General features: G+C 46.4%; 1 protein-coding gene across 15 annotated transcripts in view; it reads left to right on the top strand.

Annotated features, from left to right (window-relative positions):
• LOC147708315 (protein 4.1-like) overlaps nucleotides 1-20,846 on the top strand; it is a 1,681,744-nt gene that overhangs the window by 419,767 nt on the left and 1,241,131 nt on the right. For all 15 annotated transcript variants that reach the window (XM_086927035.1, XM_086927031.1, XM_086927029.1 and 12 more), the window contains one exon: nucleotides 16,280-16,498. In XM_086927035.1, coding sequence (XP_086783161.1) covers nucleotides 16,280-16,498 — 219 coding nt within the window. The remainder of the gene's footprint in view (nucleotides 1-16,279; nucleotides 16,499-20,846) is intronic.

The following is a 20,846-nucleotide window of genomic DNA, read 5'->3' as shown; positions in this document are numbered from 1 at the left end:
TATGTACCTTTGGATTCTATGCCAGCGACCCTCTGGCAAAAGCTGTATCATAAAAGTTATGTCTATGCTGCCATAATATTGCTCGTACCCCTCTTGGGCCTCATCTTGGTACTATGTTCTGGTGTTGTTTTGTAGCATTCTCCTTGCTGTTAATTGCAACCACGATTATTCCTCGATAACTACTGTTGTCACTGAAGTTAATCCAGCGACTTTCCTGAGTTCACTGTTATGGCATCATTGTTGTTTACTGTTGCCTACATACTTAGTTATTTTCTTCTCTGGACAGGGGTTGCAGCCCCAAAGATCAATAGTTATGATTAAGCTGCTTGGAGGCGGCCTTGTGGTCGTCCTTCCCGAGTCGCCATGTTCTGTTGTCTCTACTATTGGGGAGGGAGGGGTGGGCTGGGGTTGAGGGAGGAGGGGGGAGGGAGGCTGGTAGGGAGGATGGGGGGGATTGTTTTCGCGTTTTGCATATTGTTTTGTTTAGTTTTGTCCATCTTGCATCCTAGCCTACATCCATTGTACCACATTACGTTCCGAAGCTTATACTCTGTCCTTGTATTTCCTGCATATTGTGCTAGCCCTGCATTTTTCGTGAGAAATGGCACTGATGGTTTTTTCAGAGGTATGACACTGCTTTCACGACCCAATCCTTATGCACACACGTGTTATGAGACGATATCACTGGTTGTATAACTGACGACTCCTGTTATAGATACTCCAATAGGGACGACAACTATAGCTAACCTTAGAATATTATCGTTGAATGTGAAAGGACTTAACCAGCCGGTTAAACGCCAAAAGATACTTGACTATCTACGAAGACAGCGTGGAGATATAGCCTTACTGCAGGATACGAAACTAGAAGCGAAGCAATTTCACACACTGCGCAATAAATATTATACTGAAGTGATAGGCTCTGAGGCAATCTCGAAAAAGAATGGGGTGGTGATGTTAGTGGCCAAGAATGCAAATGTAGAAATAGTCTCTAGTGCAACAGATACAAAAGGTAGATGGGTTTCGGCGAAACTGCTCAAAGATGATACTGAATTCTTTATCACGACTATCTATGCCCCAAATACACACGACCCGTCCTTCTGGGTAAGCCTAACGAAGCAGATCAATTCCATCCCCGACATGGCAGTCCATGTTCTGGCGGGCGACTTCAATCTCCCATACGACCCTATACTAGATAGAGACTCTAAATGCGTCTTTCGTCCGGGCAAAGCCCATAAGGCGTTCATGAAACTATGCAATAGATTTCATATGGTGGACACGTGGCGCTTGCTGCATCCTGATAGTAGAGACTACTCCTTCTACTCCCCTCCACATGATTCGTTTTCAAGAATCGGTTACATACTCATATCTAAAAACGCTGTGGCAAGAGTTGAGGACGCGGACATTGCTCCCAGATTAGTCTCTGATCATTCCTGCGTCTCCCTCACACTATCTAATATTACACCAACTACCCGTCAATCTATGTGGCGATTCAATGACACTATTATTGATGACATGAAACACAGAGAAGCCATTGACACTGCTATTAAAGATTTCTTGCTGTTAAACAAGAGGGGGGAGACCTCAGACACCATCCGATGGGAGGCACTGAAATCCACTATAAGGGGACTTATTATAAAAATATTCTCTGCAGTTAATAAGAACCTTCACTGCAGCCTTGTTGAAATTAGAGGAGGACATTTCAAATCTCCAGCGCACATATTTGGGGAGTAGAAACCCTGAAGTCCTAACTAACTTATCCAATCAGAAATACACTTACAACAAACTTATCAGTGAAAAGGCAGGTATTTGGCTGGATAGGAGGAAGCGTTTCAAAATCTGTGACTCGAACAAAGCGGGGAAGGGGCTAGCGGCTTATCTTAAATTTAAAATTCAGAAGAATACCATTGCCTCCTTACTCGATGGAAATGGTACTCCTAACTCCGATCCTACTAAGATTGCGAATATCTTCAAGGACTTTTATGAGAAACTCTATGCTAAGAACATGAACATAGACAGTGAAAAAATAAATAAATACCTCTCCAATTGCACACTCCCAACGCCCACGTCCGCAGAAAGGGACTCCTTGAATGAACCAATCTCTGAATTGGAAGTTATTAGTGCGATCAAATCTCTCAAAAAGGGGAAAGCCCCTGGCCCTGACGGCTATACAGCACAATTTTATAAGACCTTCGCCCACAGTCTCACAACTCCTCTTTTAGAGGTTTTTCATGAAATTAGCAGCACAGGAGAAGTTAAGGGAACTATGGCTGAGGCTGTAATTGCGGTAATACCCAAGGAAGGCAAAGACCACAAACTCCCCAAAAACTACAGGCCTATCTCACTGATAAATTTAGATTGTAAGCTCCTGGCATCGATTCTAGCGAGACGTATTCAGAAGGTCCTGCCGTCCCTAATACATCCCTGACAAGCGGGTTTCCTGAAAAATAGGTTCCCGAGCGATAACACGAGAATCCTGGCTCATGTTATTGAAAAAGCGAAATTCTTATCCACACCCACCATTGCAATTACACTGGATGCTGAGAAAGCGTTCGACAAAGTAGACTGGACTTACTTAAATGCTGTACTACACAAATTCGACCTGGGTCCCCTATTCACTAAACTAGTCATGTCCCTCTATGCCTGTCCCTCTGCTAGAGTACGAGCTGGTGGCGCTTTTTCCTCCCCCTTTGGGCTAGAGCAGGGCACTAGGCAGGGTTGTCCACTGTCCCCGTCCTTATTCCTCCTGGCAATTGAGCCCTTCCTATACTATATAAGGGAAAATCCTGACATTGCTGGAATTCGGTTCGCTGACTGTACAATTAAACTCACGGCCTATGCAGATGACGTGTTGGTCATGAGTGAACAAGACGATAAGGCTATCCCGGCGTTACTGTCCACAATAGATGAATTTTCAAATGTATCTGGATACTCCTTGAACAAGGATAAAACGGAGGTGAAGTCATTAAATAACCTATGTGATAAAAACATCCTGGGCGACTCCGGGCTTACCTGGCAGCCGAAGAGTTTTAAATATTTGGGACTGGAATTTGAAAAGGACTTGATATCCACCTTAAAAATTAATGAAGAGCTGCTTTATAAAAAGATACAAAAACTATTGGACGGCTGGTCTCCAAAATTCCTCTCGTGGTGGGGTAGGGCGGAAACACTAAAAATGATGATCAGTCCATTGGTAAACTACATGGCATGTATGCTCCCCATGACCTTCACGGAGGACTTTCTACATAAAGTTGAGAAATCGCTCACGGATTTCTTGTGGAAAGGGAAGAAGCCGAGGATTGCCATGAAGAAACTGCAACTCCCGAAGTTTAAAGGGGGGTTAGGCTTACCGAATTTCAGAAATTACCAGACTGCCTTTCTCTGTAAACAGGGAACCTCCTGGTTTATCGAAAACCCTATTTATACGCCCTTATGGGTTGACATTGAGAAATCCATTATAGGCAAGGCCCCGCTCTCTGCTGTCCTAACAATGGACCTCTCACACCTTACGAACTCTAAATACATTATGCTCAACACCAAGAGAGCGCTTTTGCGGATAGATCGCGTCCACGCCACTGGTCAGCAAATCCACAATTCATCTTCTGCATCATTATGGCATAACCCGTCTGTTAAAATCGGCGGTTCGCCCATCGTGTGGGACCACTGGTCTGACAAAGGTATTAATGTGGTTGCTGATCTCCACGAAAATAATATGCCACTGCCATTCTCGACTCTGCAGGCTAGACACTCCCTGTTACCAATTGACTTCTACGCTTTCCTGAAGCTAAAGTCAGCCCTATCCACTAGAACATTCAAGCTAGTGACGCCTTGGCTAAAGTCTATGCTCCCCCACTATCACTCCTCTGGACATTTTGTCTCAAAAATATATAAACTGCTTGCGCCAACGGCCAACAAATCGATGAGACACAACGAGATCAAATGGGAATCAGAACCAAACAACACTGGCATAAGTATAGACTGGGTCAGGATACATGCATCAGCACTCACACACAAGGTATCGCCGATATTATCACAGACTAAGTACATGATTATTAACAGGACATACTGGACCCCACAACGTCTATTTAAGGTTGGCCTACGGTATACACCGAATTGCTGGAACTGCTCCTCCGGCATTGGTGACCTTCCACACATGTTGTTTGATTGCCCCACGCTCCACACCTTTTGGGCAAAAATATTTGACTACATTGAGAACACGTTTGGCATACACCCTACAAGGGAATTCATCTACATTCTCCTAGGTGCCTTAGACCCATTATTAAAAGGGGACCATGACCGCCAGCTCCTGGATCTTTTGCTAACATTAGCATGCAAGGTGATCCTATGCAATTGGAAATCAACGGGGGAGGTCTCCTTCAATGCCTGGAGGGAATGGCTGTCCTGTATTAGGGGCACTGACAATCCCGCCCTACACTCATCACCATGGCAGGTTACCAACAAAAAATTATGGTCTTCCTTAGATCAGGCCTCCTTCACTTTCGACCCACCTTGAAGTACTAACTGATGAGGTCTACATTTAGTGAACTGTGGGGCGCACGCTGCATGAACTGTACTGGGTATACCCTGTGCTCATTGGCTTTGACAACCTTAGACGCACAATGCAGGGGTGACAAAGTAAAAATGGTATTATATGGCTAGCTTTGGACGGAGGGCTCTACGGAACTATATACAACTGTGGGAATGCAATGTTGGTATTTTATAATGTTTATTTACTCATCCATTCATCTAATCTCTCTTACAGATCACTTATAGTCAGTCAGTCAGTCAAAATTCTTTATTCGGTACTTACAAAGATACAATTAAAGTGCATAGAGAATACATACATACAGTTTTAAAAAGCACAGTTAAAAAACAGTTAAAAAAAAAATTCAAGAAAATTTTTAGTTAAAAAAAGAGATTCATATATAAAAAACAGTACGTCATCATAAGTCAGTGGGGGTTTCAGACTGCGTTCAAGTGGAGTATACGGTTGTTTCCCTGGTGTTCCTCAATCTCATAGCAACTTTAATGAAGCTTATAACGCTTAGCAGAGTATGTGGATCTGATGCTTTTTGCAGAAATAGAAGGGCTGCTTTGGCGTGCTTCAGTTTTTGGTTTTTCAGGATCCCAACTAAAAACTTCTTTCTTGGCTCTGAGTAGAGAGGGCATAATAAAACAAAGTGAAGGGTGTCCTGCGGAGACCTAGAGTCGCAGCCGCAGGAACCCTTCGCCTCTACAGTAGATGTGAAACCTGCAGGAACTGCCAATAGATGGTGTAGTAAATTCAAGCGGAACCTGGTCATATAAAATCTTTCCTGCGCATTATACAGTACCGGTAGGTATGGTTCCATTTTGAAGTTTGTAGATACCACTGACCCATGTGCCACCACCGAGGGTTTTTTGTTTTCAGTGATCGCCCTCCTTGCTGTTGACCATGCTGTGAGAAGGTGGCCTGATATGTAGTGCTCACTATTCTAGTGAACACTATGTATCAGTCCAGCAACCCTTATTGATGATTGGTTGTAAGTCAACCTTATAGACCAGCTATCCTAGTAGCATGGATACGAGCAGTCTAAGGCTAAAGACTCGAGAGGGCGTGTTAAGCCAGCTGTTTACCACACATATACCCCTTGAATACCCAGTGAAAGGACACCACACAAGTGTTATGAAAATAAACAGATATTTATTAAGAATCACAACAGCCCTGTACTCTTTATGAGGACAGGGTACTAAGCACAAACCAAAACTCTTACAAAAATACTTAAGTTAGCACAGTATATACAAATGCCCGAGGGGCACGGAAAACCATATACTCTGAAAGTGGAATGCGAAATTACTAGCAGGTAAGTACAGTACTAATAGGCTTTGGAATCGCTAGGACTTGACTATAGAATCGTTAGATTACTTCTAGGAGACCCAGGGGACTCGGGTGCAGTGTGTGCACTCTCACGCGAGATGCGGGACAAAGTCTATGGTAGCTAGAAATTGCAAAGTTAGTGTTCTCGGGCGACCCCGACCTGGTAGGGAGAAAACGAAAGTGGATCCTGACCCTTGGATAGTGAGGCTATGCTGGGGCACCGAAATGCCGAAGTTACCTAGCCCAGGGGCTGCAGCTGCATAGGACTCAAAAGACGTCGGGAATCCTCGTAGACGGACCAGGAGCCTGGAAGAAAGAAGTTGCTGGCAGGCGACCAGTGAAGAAAGTTCGGTGGATCCAAGCCTGGATCGATGGAAGATGACACCTGAAAGCAGAGGGGACCAAGTTCGAGACTACTAGCCAGTAGTCAGTGGGCACCAGGAGGGCACCGGATGGTAGCCACCTCGACAAGGTGAGTGGGTGACGCTGTGCTCGAAGATCTCACGGACCAGGAGGCGTTGTCGGCGACCAGGAAGGAGGAGCGAGCTGTCCCACGAAGATTGAAGCTGTCGGCGTCGCTGGACCCAGGATTGGGCAACAAAGCCTTGGCAAATTCAAGCCCACGCGGTGGACCTAAAATGGCTTCTGGAGTGGACCAGGAGGGTCCGGGGTGCCTCTCTTGAAGAAGGAAGCAAGGGCCAGTCTGGAGCAACCAGACCAGCAGCAGTGATGTCGTCGGGCGTCGTGAAGAAGGCCACAAGCCAGCCGGCTAGTAGCCACACAGCGCGGTGAGCACGCAAAAGCAGAAGGGCCCCACGCAGATCATGGAGATGCTGGAGGGCTGATCTTCGGTGCTGGAGCTGCTCAGGGTTGGGGCTTCTCGGACCCCAAAGCACTCACCAGTGGAAGACTCGGTGGGCTTGTTACAAAGAAGTGGTGCAGTCTTGGCGATCGTCGGTCCCTCGAGGTCTCGTCGCACTCACGGTTCTCAGCTTTGCTGTAGAGGTGAGTAGAGGTCAGAGGTGCCAGGGAAGCCGGGTCTCGTCGAGCTGGGTCGTCGGATTCGTGATGAAGGACTTGCAGCAGACCGCAGTGTTCTTAGGATGGTGCCTGCGGATGCAGGGCGACATCTCCTTAGCCACAAGGGAGAATCTTGAAGAAGAAATCTTGATGTCCTTTCGTAGAAAGTCGTGTCTTGATTCCAAAGATGATCTAATTTTAACAGGGGGCCCGCTCCCATCTTTATACTAAAAAAGGGGGCTGACCCGGTGACTAGGTCCTGCCTATGGGTGGGACTAGGAGGGGGGTGGTTACACCCCTCTGCCATGCCGGACTTTCCCCAGGCCAGGGGCTGGGGTGCCCCTGGAACTGGTTCTGACCGGCCTATGCGTAGTGAGCACCGGGGTGCCACTCAGCAGTCACCTTCCTGAAAAGCCCTGCCTACCCAGGAAACACAAAACCATGTCTGGGACGGTGCTAGCACCGCCCCTGACAGGAAACCCTCTGTCCAGGCTCCCCTCGCTGGAAGGACTCCCAGCTGCAGGGGGTCAGACTCGTGTCTGTGGTGGCAGCATCCATTTTGTGGAGCTGAGGCTTCGTTTAACTTTAACCGGGGTTCACAGTTACATACATGTCGTGTCCCTCTAGAAGGGTGGAATGCTAACCCCGTCGCCAGAATTGGCGAGGGGTTAGTATTCCAATTCGTATGACACCTTACTCGACATGTTTTGATAAAGCAATACCAAAGATAGCATTTAACCGCGAGGATTATAATGCACTTAAGAGTATATGGTATGCGATATCATGGAACAGCTATTAGGACTTGGTTCCGCAAGCTGCAGACAGGCTCAGCTCATGCCAGAGCACCATCTCACACGATTCCAAGCACTCTGCCTTCAGGATTGTCAAGGCCTGCCATAGGAGTGACTGATAGGAATCTGCGTGTCCATTTTAGGGTTAGGCATAGGTATACTACACCTACAGCAAAGGGTGATTACACGACTTTGCCCCAGCTGTCAGGCAGCCAGTTGTGTCAAATTTAGGAGGCCAGCCAGGGGTGGCATAATACATGCTGCAGCCCCTGGCAGCCCTGGGTACACCTATGCCCTGAGTTACAGGGTCTGATAAGGTGGCCCAGTACCAATTGGTAGATGCACCTAGGGTACATGTTGTAATTTAGAAAGAGAACAGCCAGGCTGTGGGTCTGATTGGCAGGCCCACAGCCAGAGAAAGTCGTAAACCAGTGAAACAAAAGCAAAAAATCTGGGTGATCATAGGATTGCAGACCCTACTCTCCTACACATGCATTGAATGAGTTTTTAAGCAGTGTTTTATTCTGTGCGGTCATCTGCTCTGGGTCAGTGAACAGATCTTTACAGCCAATACAATCCAAGGTGTCCTTTACGTATTTTAGCCATGTGATTTGTTCCCATTTGTCCCGGCTCAGGCAATCCGTAATAATCTGTCTGCTAAAGCAGGCCTCTGGGTTTGTCCATATCCTGATCCAGGCCACTTATAGATCCGGACGGATGTTTAATTTCTTGTCTTCCATATACTTTATTTTCTTTACTGTATGTATGTATTGTTTTATATGTAACAATCCATGTTTGACTGCGGCACCTTTGTAATAAGATTGTAATTCTACTGATGCCTCCTTGCCGTTATCATTTTGTTATTGCTTAATAAAAATGATTTGAACTTAAAAACAATTGTGGGGCGGTTACCAAGCCATTTCGAGACCGGCGTAGCATTCCTAAGGCTTGTTACTTAGATTTATAACTTAGCATGACTTCTATTAAACCTTTTCATAAACTGTTTGGCGGAGGTCATGGAGGATGCAATCCTTAGTGTGGAAGCGTCTGCCTGTTCTGTTGTTAACGTACAATGCTATCTAGCTTGCAAGGTACTCAAGAGCTTGGAGGTTACCACAGAAGACTTGCTTCATTATGTAAGGAGACTTGTACAGAAATATAGCTAAGTCCAAAACAGTGGCAGTGGGATCAGAGAAACCATAAATAACCTTTTCATCTTGTATGTGGTCCACGCGAAAAGTTGCAGATAATTTTCCTAATGTGGAACCTGGGTCAAACGTACTAAAAAGTCTATGGAGGCCCTCAGCCAAGCCGCACAAAGTAACCTTTAACTACAAATTTGGCAGGTCGGTAGTAACAGAGGTCCTCTTGGTTTATCAAGAGAAAAGTTTGGTTGTGTGTCTGAATTCTAGAGATGGCAGTGAGCTGTAGCCGAACCTGGTAAATAACTGAAAAAATAAATCCTTTCAGTCCATTTTAGGCAAATCTAAGTCTTCTTTGGTACTTCCTGCTAGAGCAGATAGGTGGATAGTTTCTGCCGAAAAATAACTTTCCATGAAGTTTTCCAAAATGAATGCAGAGTCTTTTCTCCCTCAGATTAGCCATGTCGGGCGTTATTTTGATTGAAAGAATGTGCCAAACATAATGGTTTTACTTTGGTGAGAGCACTTTATATGATGTTTAATGAGGCGCCCTGTAGATTCTTAGCCTGAACCCCTCCTCTGCCTGTGGCTGCGATGCTCGCATTTCAGGTGTGGTTGGATGGGTCAACTGCAAAGGCACATGTTTTGGGTGGAGAACCCCCCATGCCCTTAAGTCCTGGTGCGCTTCCAGGGGGCCTATCGGGCTGTTCAAACAATGCAGTCCAATCCATGCCCAGCGATTTCCTGGGCTTGCCTGGTGCCCGCTCATTGCACCCCCTCCTCCTTGGTAGGTTTTTTTCGCGAGCCCTTCAGTGGTCCGGCTTCGCCTCCCTGGCCTGCGTGCTCTCTGTTTGCTGTATCCCAGTTTAAAAGTAAATGAGGTATATTATGTGAAGGTTATTGTGTTTTAAATGCTTTAAGGATGTATCCACATTTTCTGTTGTACTATTTGTTATTGTGTAGTTTGGGTATACAATTTATATGTCAGAATATTAATTTCAGTAGAAAATAACCTAAACTAATAACTAAAAAATATGTTTTATTTTGCATTGGACTGTTTCACCAGGATGGTTGTAGTTAAGGTAACCTTTTGCTGGGCTGCCGCAGTGCATTACGCTGGAGTCTGTAGTGGTGTGTTGCCCTTTTTCAGGCAATTATTTAAAGCTTTATAAGGCAGGCAGAACTGAATTTGCATTGGTGTGTGCTCTATTTAAATTCTGTCTCGCCACTTGGCTCTTGTGGCTGTGAATGTAAATCACTTCTAGTCCTGGAGGGCGGTCTTGAGGGTGTAGTGTTTCTGGGAAAGCTGTGCACCCTTTTTCAGGAGTTCATTTTACTGAAATTGCAGCTGACCTAAAGTGGAAAGGAAGCATGTAGATGTAAAATGGGCCGCAATTTCAGATTTACATCCCAACTTGGTAGAGTTGTGTACAGTCAGGTGACACTGTGTAAAAGTGAAATACTGACCATTCCAGTAATTTGACACTCCTTCCTTATGGTTTCCGTAAGTAGGCACAGAGTAAGATTCTACATCAGGACCGGAGGTGAGGATTATGCTTTATCCTTTCTTCGCTTTAATCAATTTCACAAACCGCAACCATTAATACAAAAACTACATTTCCCATGAACAAGGGAATAATCAACACCAATTTCATTAGTCCTCCCGTAGTGTCATTGCTTCAGGCTGCATAACCTTCCATGTCACTTCCTGTTAGCTAGCTGCTGAGCAGCGAAGAAAGAGAGCTAAGTATCCTTTCTCTTTGTTCTGGCATGTATTTGGGTGATAACATGTTGTGAGGCGCCACACTGATAGCGGACGCGTGATAGTATTTGTTTTATTTGAACAGATTCCCTAACCTGTTGTGGGACCTCTCTGCGCTCCTTACGTGACGTATTCTCAATCAAGAGGCAGCTTTGCAGTCCTCTGCTTGTGAGAGGGCGACGCGGGGTGTCCGCTATGTACTGGCTGCGGAGCATGCTTCCCGTGAGGGCATTTTTAAACGCGCTCTGTTCAGCCTGTTACTGCTTGCGCCCCCGGCTGACTGCAGACGCTCAGAGTTTCTGGGTCAGTATTATATCATTTCCCCATTCTAAAAATACGCCTGTATGGGCAGCTAGTGGTGCGGTGCACGGGGCTTTGGCTCGTTGACTCCCTGAAGTCCGGGTCAGTGAAGGGTAGGTCTAGTGGCCTCTGCAGGGACACCTCATCCCAGGCAGCAATACCCATTGGATCTTGAGGGTTCTGGGTGTCCTGAGGCACGCGCCTCGCCAAATTGTGAGCCACTGGCCACCAATAATTATCTGGGGAGACCCCTCTGCCCAAATTTTCAGCCCAAATTTTCACACGCTGTGTGGGCTTGCTCCTCTAGGGACGCCTCACCCACTGTGGACCCAGGGACTACTCTTAGCAACCTAATAATGGAGCTGGATTTTTATGAGGAGGAGAACTCCTTAGCCTACCTACAGTGGGATAACAACTTCTATGAGGCCATGGATACCTCCATATACTGGGCTGTCAATGAACTGGTGACGCCCATGGAACAGAGGTTGGCCGATAGGATAGCACAGGAGTGCGCCAAGACGGCACAGTCGGGCACAGGTGCTTTACCGGCCCTCCCCCAGGATAAAGGCCTGACCAGGACACTGGGGACAGCCCCCCCCCCCTCAAGAGGAAGTGTGAGTAAGGGGTTAATAAGGATTCCTTCACGTGCATCAAGAAGGCCTTCCTAGCGAAAACCTTGGATGCAGAGTCCCCGCAGGGACTCTCCACCCCTGAGTCAGTTCCCCCTCAGCCAGATTCACCCCAGCCCTAGGATGAGGACTCCCCTGAAGAGTCGGATGAGGTAGCGGGCTTCTCTAGATTGTGGCAGTCGACAGGTGGCACTTACTCCAGATATCGATGCCAAGATGGCCACTTTCTTGGCAAAATTTGTCAAGGATCCCAAAAATGGAATAGATCGGTTTTGGCGGGCGTGCGAGGGCAAGCTCCTAGATGCCATTGATCCCCTGACCAAGATTCTGGACATGGCAGAGGAAGCCCGGCAGTCCGGTTCCTTGATTGATTCCAATGTCCTTTCGGGTGCAGCGAGTCGTTTGTTTTATAGGGAACGCCAACTGCTGCCTGTCGATGGAGCGCCGGCGGTCCCTGTTGATTCAGGTGGACCCGAAATTGGGTGACCTACCCTCTTCAGAGGCAGGGGCAGTAGCACAAGGGGGTTTGTTTGACGAGCCATTCGTCAAAGAGTTGGGCAAGTTTGTTGCGACGTTTACGTCTCTGGACAAGGCTCAGACGAATATTAAGAGTCTTCCACCCCCAGGTTTTCCAAGAGGCCGGTCGTGGCAGGGCCTGCTCGACCTGCCAATTCACATCCCAAAACCCCCATCGGCAAGGTTCTGGATGCAGATAGTACCAGGCAAACCAGCAATTTAAAAACTGTTATCCAACAAGGGGACAACGTTTCAAGGGCTGCAGAGGGTACAAAGGCGGCAACGGTGGAGGTTCCAACTGTGAGTGTTTTTCCCTCAGTGCAGCTGCTGGTGGGGGCGACTGGCGCTGTTTCTCCCCACTTGGGAGGCGATTACAGGGGACGCTTTAGTTCTCCAGACAGTACAGGGGTTCTAAATAGAGTTCTACTGCTCTCCCGCCAGTTCTCCTGCCCTGGCCAATCTCCTTTTCAACCTCCGATGTGGCAAGGATAGACAAATAGGTTCACTCTCTCCACCGATTCTGGTATAAGAGCGCTCTATAAATATTTTAAAATTCAAATTCAATACTGAAGGGAGCAATCTGCCACACTAAAGTTCACCCGGGGGGTTTCCTCCGCTATCTCTTCTCTGTTGACAAGGTCGATGGGGGTCGGAGGCCAGTCATCAACCTCCAGGATTTTAATGAGTGGCTTGTGTACCGCCACTTCAAGATGGAGGTAACCCATCTCCTCAGGGATGTGCTGCTTCCATCCAATTGGATGGTGCGCCTGGACCTGAAGGATGCGTACCTGACGGTTCCGATGTTCCCTCCCCACCGTCGTTTCCTCCAATTTCTGTGGCGCAATCAAGCCTACGAGTTCCTAACTCAGCCCTTTGGCCTCTCGTCCGCCCGTGAGGTTTTTCACCAAGGTCCTCTAACCGGTGGTGCAGTTTTTGCGCGCACAGGGAATCTGGCTAAATATTTACCTGGCAGATTCTGACCCAATGCCCTGCGACACTGGGTGGGGGGTTGGGGGGACCATCCTTTGGATGGCCGTAGAGCTTCTACAGAGCTTGGGCTTTGTGATCAATGAGAAAAAGTCACTCCTGGTCCTGACGCTAAAGGCGGTCTCTTTGGGTTCTGTTATAGACTCCACCTCCTCCTTTCTGAGTTTTCCCTCGCAGAAGATCGCAAAGATCTGGCATGAGATTCTCCAGACCCTGGCCAGACTTCTCTGAGGCAGATTGCGCGCCTTGTGGGTGTACTCTCAGCCTCGATGCAGCCGATCTTCCCTGGCCTGTTGCGCCTTTGGGCCCTGCAGGGCCAGGTAATGTATCACCTAAGGAAGGGTCTTGCGTACTCCCAGGTGGTTCCTTTGACGGACGAGGTGAGGGAGGAGTTGGAGTTTTGGCTAGCGCATATGGAGGTCTGGAACGGAAGGGCTATCTTTGGTTCCGTTCCTGACTTGTTGATAGAGTCGGAAGCCAGCAGGTTGGGCTTGGGTGCTCAGTGTGGGGATTTCTCCACCGGCGAAAATTGGTCTCCTCGAGAACATCACCGGCATATAAAGTGCCTGGAGCTTCTGGCAGGGTTGTTCACGGTCCGTTGCTTGACCAAGCATCGGGTTCAGTCCTCTGTAGTCCTAAGGATGGACAATGTCTCAGCAGTTGGGTATTTCAATCTTCTGGGAGGCACCAGGTCTCGGGCCTCGGCGAACATGTCCCAGGAGTTCTGGAACTTCTGCCTTGACAACCAAGTTTCGGTGACTGCATAATACATTCCTGGTCGGGACAACCAGATAGCAGATTGGCATTCCCGCCATCTGCGGGACACCAGTGTCTGCAAGCTGGATCCGCAGGTTTTTCGCCTCCTGGCCGATCGATGGTGCCAATTTTCTATCGACCTGTTTGCATGCCGTCTCGACTGCCGGTTCTTCAGTTGGAGACCCAACCCGCTGGCGGAAGCGACGGACACATTCGTCCAGGATTGGAATCAGGAGAACGGTTACGCGTTTCCCCTGTTCTTGAAGATCACGCGAACGGCAGCCATGGTCCACAGGCAGAAGGCAGCGGTGGTGCTAATAACACCACGTTGAAGGTCGCAAGTCTGGTTTCCGGTTCTTCTGGAACTTTCTTGGGGTTCTCCAACCTGACTGCCCCACTTTCCTCTCATTCTGATGAATCTAGGCTGCAAGTCTCCCCACCTAGTGGAGGAGGGCTCGTTACACCTCATGGCCTGGCGAATTACAGGCAAAGGTGGAGACTCCCAGGCCTTTCGCGACACGCTGAGCTCTCACTCTCCAGAGCCTAGGCCGACAGCACAACCGAGCATTATCGGCCCGGCCGACAGCACAACCAAGCATTATCGGCCCGCTAGGATGCGTTGGGTATGCTGTTGTCTGCTGAGGTAAGTGGATCCTATGGGTTCAGATTTGACCCACGTGCTCAACTATTTGGCGAGTTTAGTGGAAAAGGGTTTGGCATATCGCTCAACAAATGCCATCTGGACCGCAATTTCAGCCGGGCATGCTCCGCTGGAAGGGGCACCAGTGGGTGAGCACTCTTTTTGTCTGCCGGTTACTGAAAGGGATCCGTTCATCTCTTCACCCGGAACCTCTGTACTCGGTCCTTTGGGACGTCAACCTGGTATTGAATCTTTTCTTATCCTGGCAACCCAATCTATTCCTATCTTGAAAGGAGATTTCAGCGAAACTGGTGATTTTGTTGTGCCTCATTTCTTGCAGGAGAGTCTCTGACATGCGAGCCATAGATAATACTGCTGGAGTTTTTTCACCAGACATGGTAACGTTCACTGTGAACTTTCGCTGATTCCCCGAAACTCTGTGTGGTAAAATGTCTTAAGGCCTATGAGGAGGCTACGGAGGAAGTCTGTTCGCCGGGCGAACAACAACTGATAGCACTCAAAAAACTGTTTAAGGCAGTCTCTCCACCCACAATAGCCTGCAGGGTCAGTTGGGTAATGCAGGAGGCGGGCATTAATACAAAGGCATTCGGGGCCCATTCAGCACGAGGAGCGATGGCCTCTGAGGCATTCAATCTAGGTGCTCGTTTGGAGTACCTCATGAGAGCGACAGGCTGGTCCTCAGACTCGACGTTGAAGAGGTTTTATTTCAAGCTAGTGCTGAATGTGGCCCAGGGAGTGGTGAGTATGCGTTGAAGGATCATAATCCTCGCCTCCGGTCCTGACATAAAATGAAAAACTGTGCCTAGACTTGGAGAAGTTAAGTTTCAATTCTATTAAAGACACGGAGGCGAGGATTATCCCGCCCAGCAACCAGGATGGATGCAGACCCACTCATAAGGGAGTAAGTCTGTTTTCATTGTTGCTTGTTCTATGATACAGTTTTACGATGTTGCATTGTTTATCTGATACGGTGCATGTATTTTCTCTGATGTGTGACAAGCGGATTTGCATTGCCGATGCTGATGCATACTGTCTTTCCAGGTAACGATGGGTCGAAGCAGGAGGCATGAAAAGAAAGAAATGGCGTGACTTGCGCAAAGAACGAGGGCTAACAGGAAGTGACATGGAAGGTTATGCAGCCTGAAGCATGGACACTATGGAAGGGCTAATGACATTTGTTGTTGATTTTTCCCTTGTTCATGGGAAATGAAAGGATAAAGCATAATCCTCACCTCCGGTCTGTGCCTACTGAAGGAAAACATAAGGAAGGAGTGCCAAATTACTAGAGTGTCACCTGACTGTACACAACCCTACCAAGGTGGGATGTAACACTGGGATTGAGGCCCATTTTACATCTCCATGCTTTCTTTCTACATTAGGTCAGCGGCAATTTCAGTAAAATTAACTCCTGAAAAAGGGTGCACGGCTATCCCAGAAACACTATACCCTCAAGACCGCTCTCCAGGACTAGGGGAGATTCACATTCACAGCCAAAAGAGCCATGTGGCGAGACAGAATTTAAATACAGGATAAAGCATAATCCTCCCCTCCTTGTCCTTAATAGAATTACCTTCTCCCAGGCTAGGCACATTTTCATTCTGTATGTGTTTGTAGTACGGAAATTTACAGCTCACTGTCCAATCTACAAACTAATGTATTAAGCAGAAAGTGACGTTGAGTATATAGTTGGGGACTAAGTTGGAGCAAAGGGATGTAGGTGTGGGCATAGAGCTTTCCAGGCCAATACTGCCCATCTTCTTTAAGACGGGTAGACTTTACTGCCTCATTTAAATATGAGGCGTTTTCATATGTTTTGGAATACGTGAATTTTACATTTAGTAGTTTGCATTATTTTTCACAGCATGCTCAAGAGGATGGTGTGGAAACGGCACAGGAAGTTCAAGCAGAGACAGAAGAAAAGAAAGACAACAAAGTAACAGAAGAAGTTAATAAGGACAGTAAAGAACAGACAATGAAAACCAAACCGGATAAGGTTCCTCTGAAGCCTCCAAAGAAATTGAAAGCTGTTTTGTGTAAAGTTATTCTTTTGGATAAAACCGAATACAACTGTGAAATAGAGGTAAGGCTGCGTGCGCTTTTAATGTAGCTAAGCGTCTCCTATGTGGCCTGGGTCTCTAGCGCTTAACATACTGGCTCCTCAGTGCGGGTGAAAGAGCTAGGTTGGCTGATGGGAATGCTGTAAAACCTTTGACCAAGGTATCCAGTTAATGTATCACCCAGGGAAAGTCTGTCCTTTTGAGGTGTCGATAAATAAGGCAAAACAACAATGGCAAAAATAAAAGCACTTGTAATATTAATGTATTTTAAATTTTTTGGAAATATGCACATGCTTAAGAGGCATGTTTAATTTTACAACAATTTATGTATTTATATATGAATATGCTTACCTCGATATTTACAATATAAGTTACATCAAGTAGCATTCTTTAGCACAGTTATTTCTTGCTTTTGTACCCCGGGTAAAATTATGTGTTTTAGTGGATTTACAATTAGAAAGAAGTTTCTGTATTATTCTTTTTCCGTTTTCATTTTGGAATATTTATATTTTTAACTAGATTAGATGTAAACGAGTTTACTTGGTGGTGCTGTGTATTGTCAATTGTCGTCAAAGTGCTAATCTGAATGCATTGAAGATTGTTTGAGCACTTTAAAACGATAATGTACTGTACTCTGAAAATGTGCTTTTCCCTAGAATGAAATTAGGTGATGCAACGCTTGAGAAAGTTGAACTATTCACATTAGTGGGTTTATATTGTCCAGAGCGTGTTGTTTATTTTGTTCTATTGGGTACAATATGAGTTATTTATCAGAGGTCTAATAACTGAAATAGTTTGTGGGGATCTTTTATTACAGTTATTAGATGGTATGTATTTATGCAGCGACACAAAAAGGATCGTGTTACAAACAATTGTTTATAAAAAAAATGCAGTAGCGAATATGACACCATTTTAGACTGGAGTTGTTCGAAAAATAATCACTTTTTTCATCATTTAAAGTTGTCAACGAAGTATTCAAGGTATGTCTTGCTAAAGTATAGTTAACATTCTCTAAAACAGAACCTTCCCGATTAAATGTATCCATAGTAGATTACTTTCCTCTGTCACGTCATAAAAAATATTCTCTGTCCAGGGAGATTTATCTGTGAGTGACATTGAAATAAACCAATGATATCTCTTTACTCTTTGTACAAAAAAGAATAAGGATGGGTCAACTGAAATTTCTTTGCTAGAAGATGCAATCAAAAAGGTGATTTTCTCTGTTATAAAACAAAAGTTCAAGATGGTCACTATTGCTCTCTAGTGTAGGAGGTAGTTGGGGTTATGTGCTTCCTGACTTAGAGTGTATGTTTGTCCAGATAACAATTAATCCTTCTGGTCCATTCATTTGGTTTGTTGGGAGTGTCTGGTTGACATTGTTATCATCACAGTGATACAATTGAGTTTGTGGGGATACCCATAACAGTTTGTTTCATTCCCAGCTGAAGATGGCACTGTGAAATTAGTATAGTCAAGGTTTTAGGGGGGCATGGGTAGGGGGAGGGGAAGGTAACTGAAGCTTATCATACTGAGTAGTATATACTTAAAGATGAAGAGCAAAGATGCAAATCAATTGAGCAGCATATAGTTGTGCCCCCACGAAAGTGAGCTCTGTTCTCAAGTGGTTGGGATTCTCTAAAGCTGTCTTTCACCTATGACCAACCATTTGGTGTTCTGCCACCAGTTCTGGGATCGGAAATCTTTTCTCAATGCTGATAAAACGAAATCATTGCACCGGCATCACCTATGTAATTCATACAGTAGTACATGGCCTTGTCTGTTCCCTTATGCGGGCGTGTAACCTAGTCATTTACTTTTTTCCTCATCAGTGAGTGTGTACCAGAGCTAGCATCTCTCATCCACCACAATTCCTTAAACTATGGCCACTACCCAACCTCTGGTTTGCGTTTTTAGCTGGGTTTTTTCTTCAAATTTCTTTTTTTCTTCAAGTTGAAGATCCTATGTTGAGGTAGTCGTGGTTCAAATCATGCAGGATGTGCTGTAGGTTGTTTGCAGTAGTTACATCTGCTCTCTGAAGATAACCAATCTCTTGCAGATGTGCGTCCTACTTGGAGGTACCTGATGAACAACTCCTTACTTTTGCAGATTAATTGTGAGCCTCATTCTGCAGAAGATATTATATTTATTTGTAAAGAACATGAGTCATGTTTTCTGAAGGAGATAACACGTGATAGCCAGGTCTCCAACACCCACGGAGGAAGCAAATTATGTCATAAAAATACCCTCCTCCTCCTGCATGCTTGTCTGCCATGCAGGTTTATATGCATACAATGTTAATAACACCTGGAAGAAGTGAGTTGCACTATTATGTTTCTCTGGTACCTGCCAACCTATTTAGGACCCATCCATTCTTTTTTTGTATTTTTTTTTATTGCTTCAACACACATTTATTACAGTGGGGATCCAACATATGTTGCATGCCACTGATATGACAAACACGTTTTTTTTTGTCCAATGTATTGCTATGCGGCGTTTAGCGAGGACTAGGCTTGAAAGAGCAAATCTATGTCTTCAGCATGCACCCTTTTTTGGTGTTGGGAGTACCCCTAGGAGCCACTGGTTGACTGACTCTTCAAGTTGTACTCCTATGGCCATCCGTAGTCCCTGTACTTCTTGCTGCCTGTATGATTGCAATCTGGTGCATGTCCAGATTATATGTATGAAAGTGGTAGGGTCTGACCCTCAGCATAGGCATGCCGGAGAACGGCTGGTATTAAAGCGTGCCAGTCTTTGTGGTGTTAAGTACGGTGGGTTAGCTTAAACCTTGCGTTGCTGGCCACCTCACGGACATGCGCAAGTACTCCCTCCCATTCACCTTCTGTGAGTAGAGAGGGTAGATCTGCCTCCCATCGGTCTTTGATTATGGGGATTGCAACAGTGCAATATTTTTTCAGGGCTTTATATATCCACAAGGTCAGTCCTCTGCTGCACCCCGGATCTAGTAGTAGTCTTAATGTGTGCAAATCTTTTGGTTCATCTGGGCAGACAAGCCAGATCTTGCGGATAGTGCACACTATTTTGGCGTATTGTAAAAAGTGTCCTTTTAGCACCTGGTACCACTCCTCTGCATCTTCCAGAGTCAAGAAAGTCCCATTCATGAATAAGTTTCCCACTGTTTCTCACCCCGTCATACCATCTGGTTATGTCCATTACCGATTGGATCTGGTAAAAGCCCTGCAACCATCAAAGCGGATTGCCGGCACATATGAGGCCCCCTAGGCTAACACATGTAACCGCCTGTTCCCATGCCTCTGTCACCAGTCGAATTATATGTGGACATGCTCTCGGTGCTCGCGAGCCCATCATGAGCCATCTTGGTAGGTCCTCTCCACTGGCCAGGTCTGCCAGCAATGCCTTGTCTGTGTTATAACTGTCAGTACTCCACTGTGCTGTGTACTGTAGTAACCCTGCATAGTAATGGAGTCTAAAGTCTGGAAGTCCCAGCCCCCAACCCCTTTTCCCCTCCATGTCCAACGTCAACTATTCAAGTTTTACCTTGTTGCAAATCCCATCCAACACCAGCGACACCAGGAGGCTATTCAGTATGTTAAAGGTGGGCGCTGGAATCTTGCAAAAGGAGTAATGCATGACATATAGGCATCGGGGTAGCGTATCCATCCGGGCCATAGCCATCCGTCCGATGACCGAAAGGAGGAATTTATTCCTGAACCTAACCGATTTCCTTAACCCCGCAATCGCCGCCCCCATGTTTAGAGTGTACTGTGATTCTGGTGAGTGTGCCACCTGGATGCCCAGGTAGGACAAACAATCCCTCCTCCAGTCGAGCCCCATGCTTGGGAGGGTTGTGGTGTTTCCCCCTGCCAACGCGGCCAGTGGGAATATGACCATTTTTCAAAGATTTATGTGTAGGCCTGACTTGATCCCCTAAAGAGGTTAAAGCATCCAAGAGTGCCGGTATCACTTCCTCCGGTTGCTGAAAGTATGAGTCTATCGTCCGCATATAGGGAGATGACGTGTGCATCCATGGCTCTACTATCAGGGCAAAGAGAAGCGGACATAATTGGCATCCCTGCCTTGTGCCCCTTTCGATGGATATGATACCCGAAGCTTGGCCTACGCTGCGGACCTGGGCGCTGGGCCAGTGGTAGAGTGGCTGGACCCATTTTATATATTCTTTCCCAAGTACCATTCTCCTTAGGACCACCCACAGGTACTACCATTTCAGGGTGTCAAACGCCTTTTCAAAGTCCAAGGCAACTACTGCTGCCCTGATGTTGGTACGTGCTACCGAATGCATCCCTTTCAAGAGACAGCGGAGGTTCATATGCGTGCCCCTTCCCGTCTTGAATCTGCATTTGTCTTCATGGACTAGCTGCGTTACCACCCTGT

This window comes from Lissotriton vulgaris, chromosome 6, assembly GCF_964263255.1.
Source record: "Lissotriton vulgaris chromosome 6, aLisVul1.2, whole genome shotgun sequence".
NCBI lineage: Eukaryota > Metazoa > Chordata > Amphibia > Caudata > Salamandridae > Lissotriton > Lissotriton vulgaris.
The sequence above is the reverse complement of the archived record's forward strand: the minus strand, read 5'-3'. Positions and strand labels throughout refer to the sequence as shown.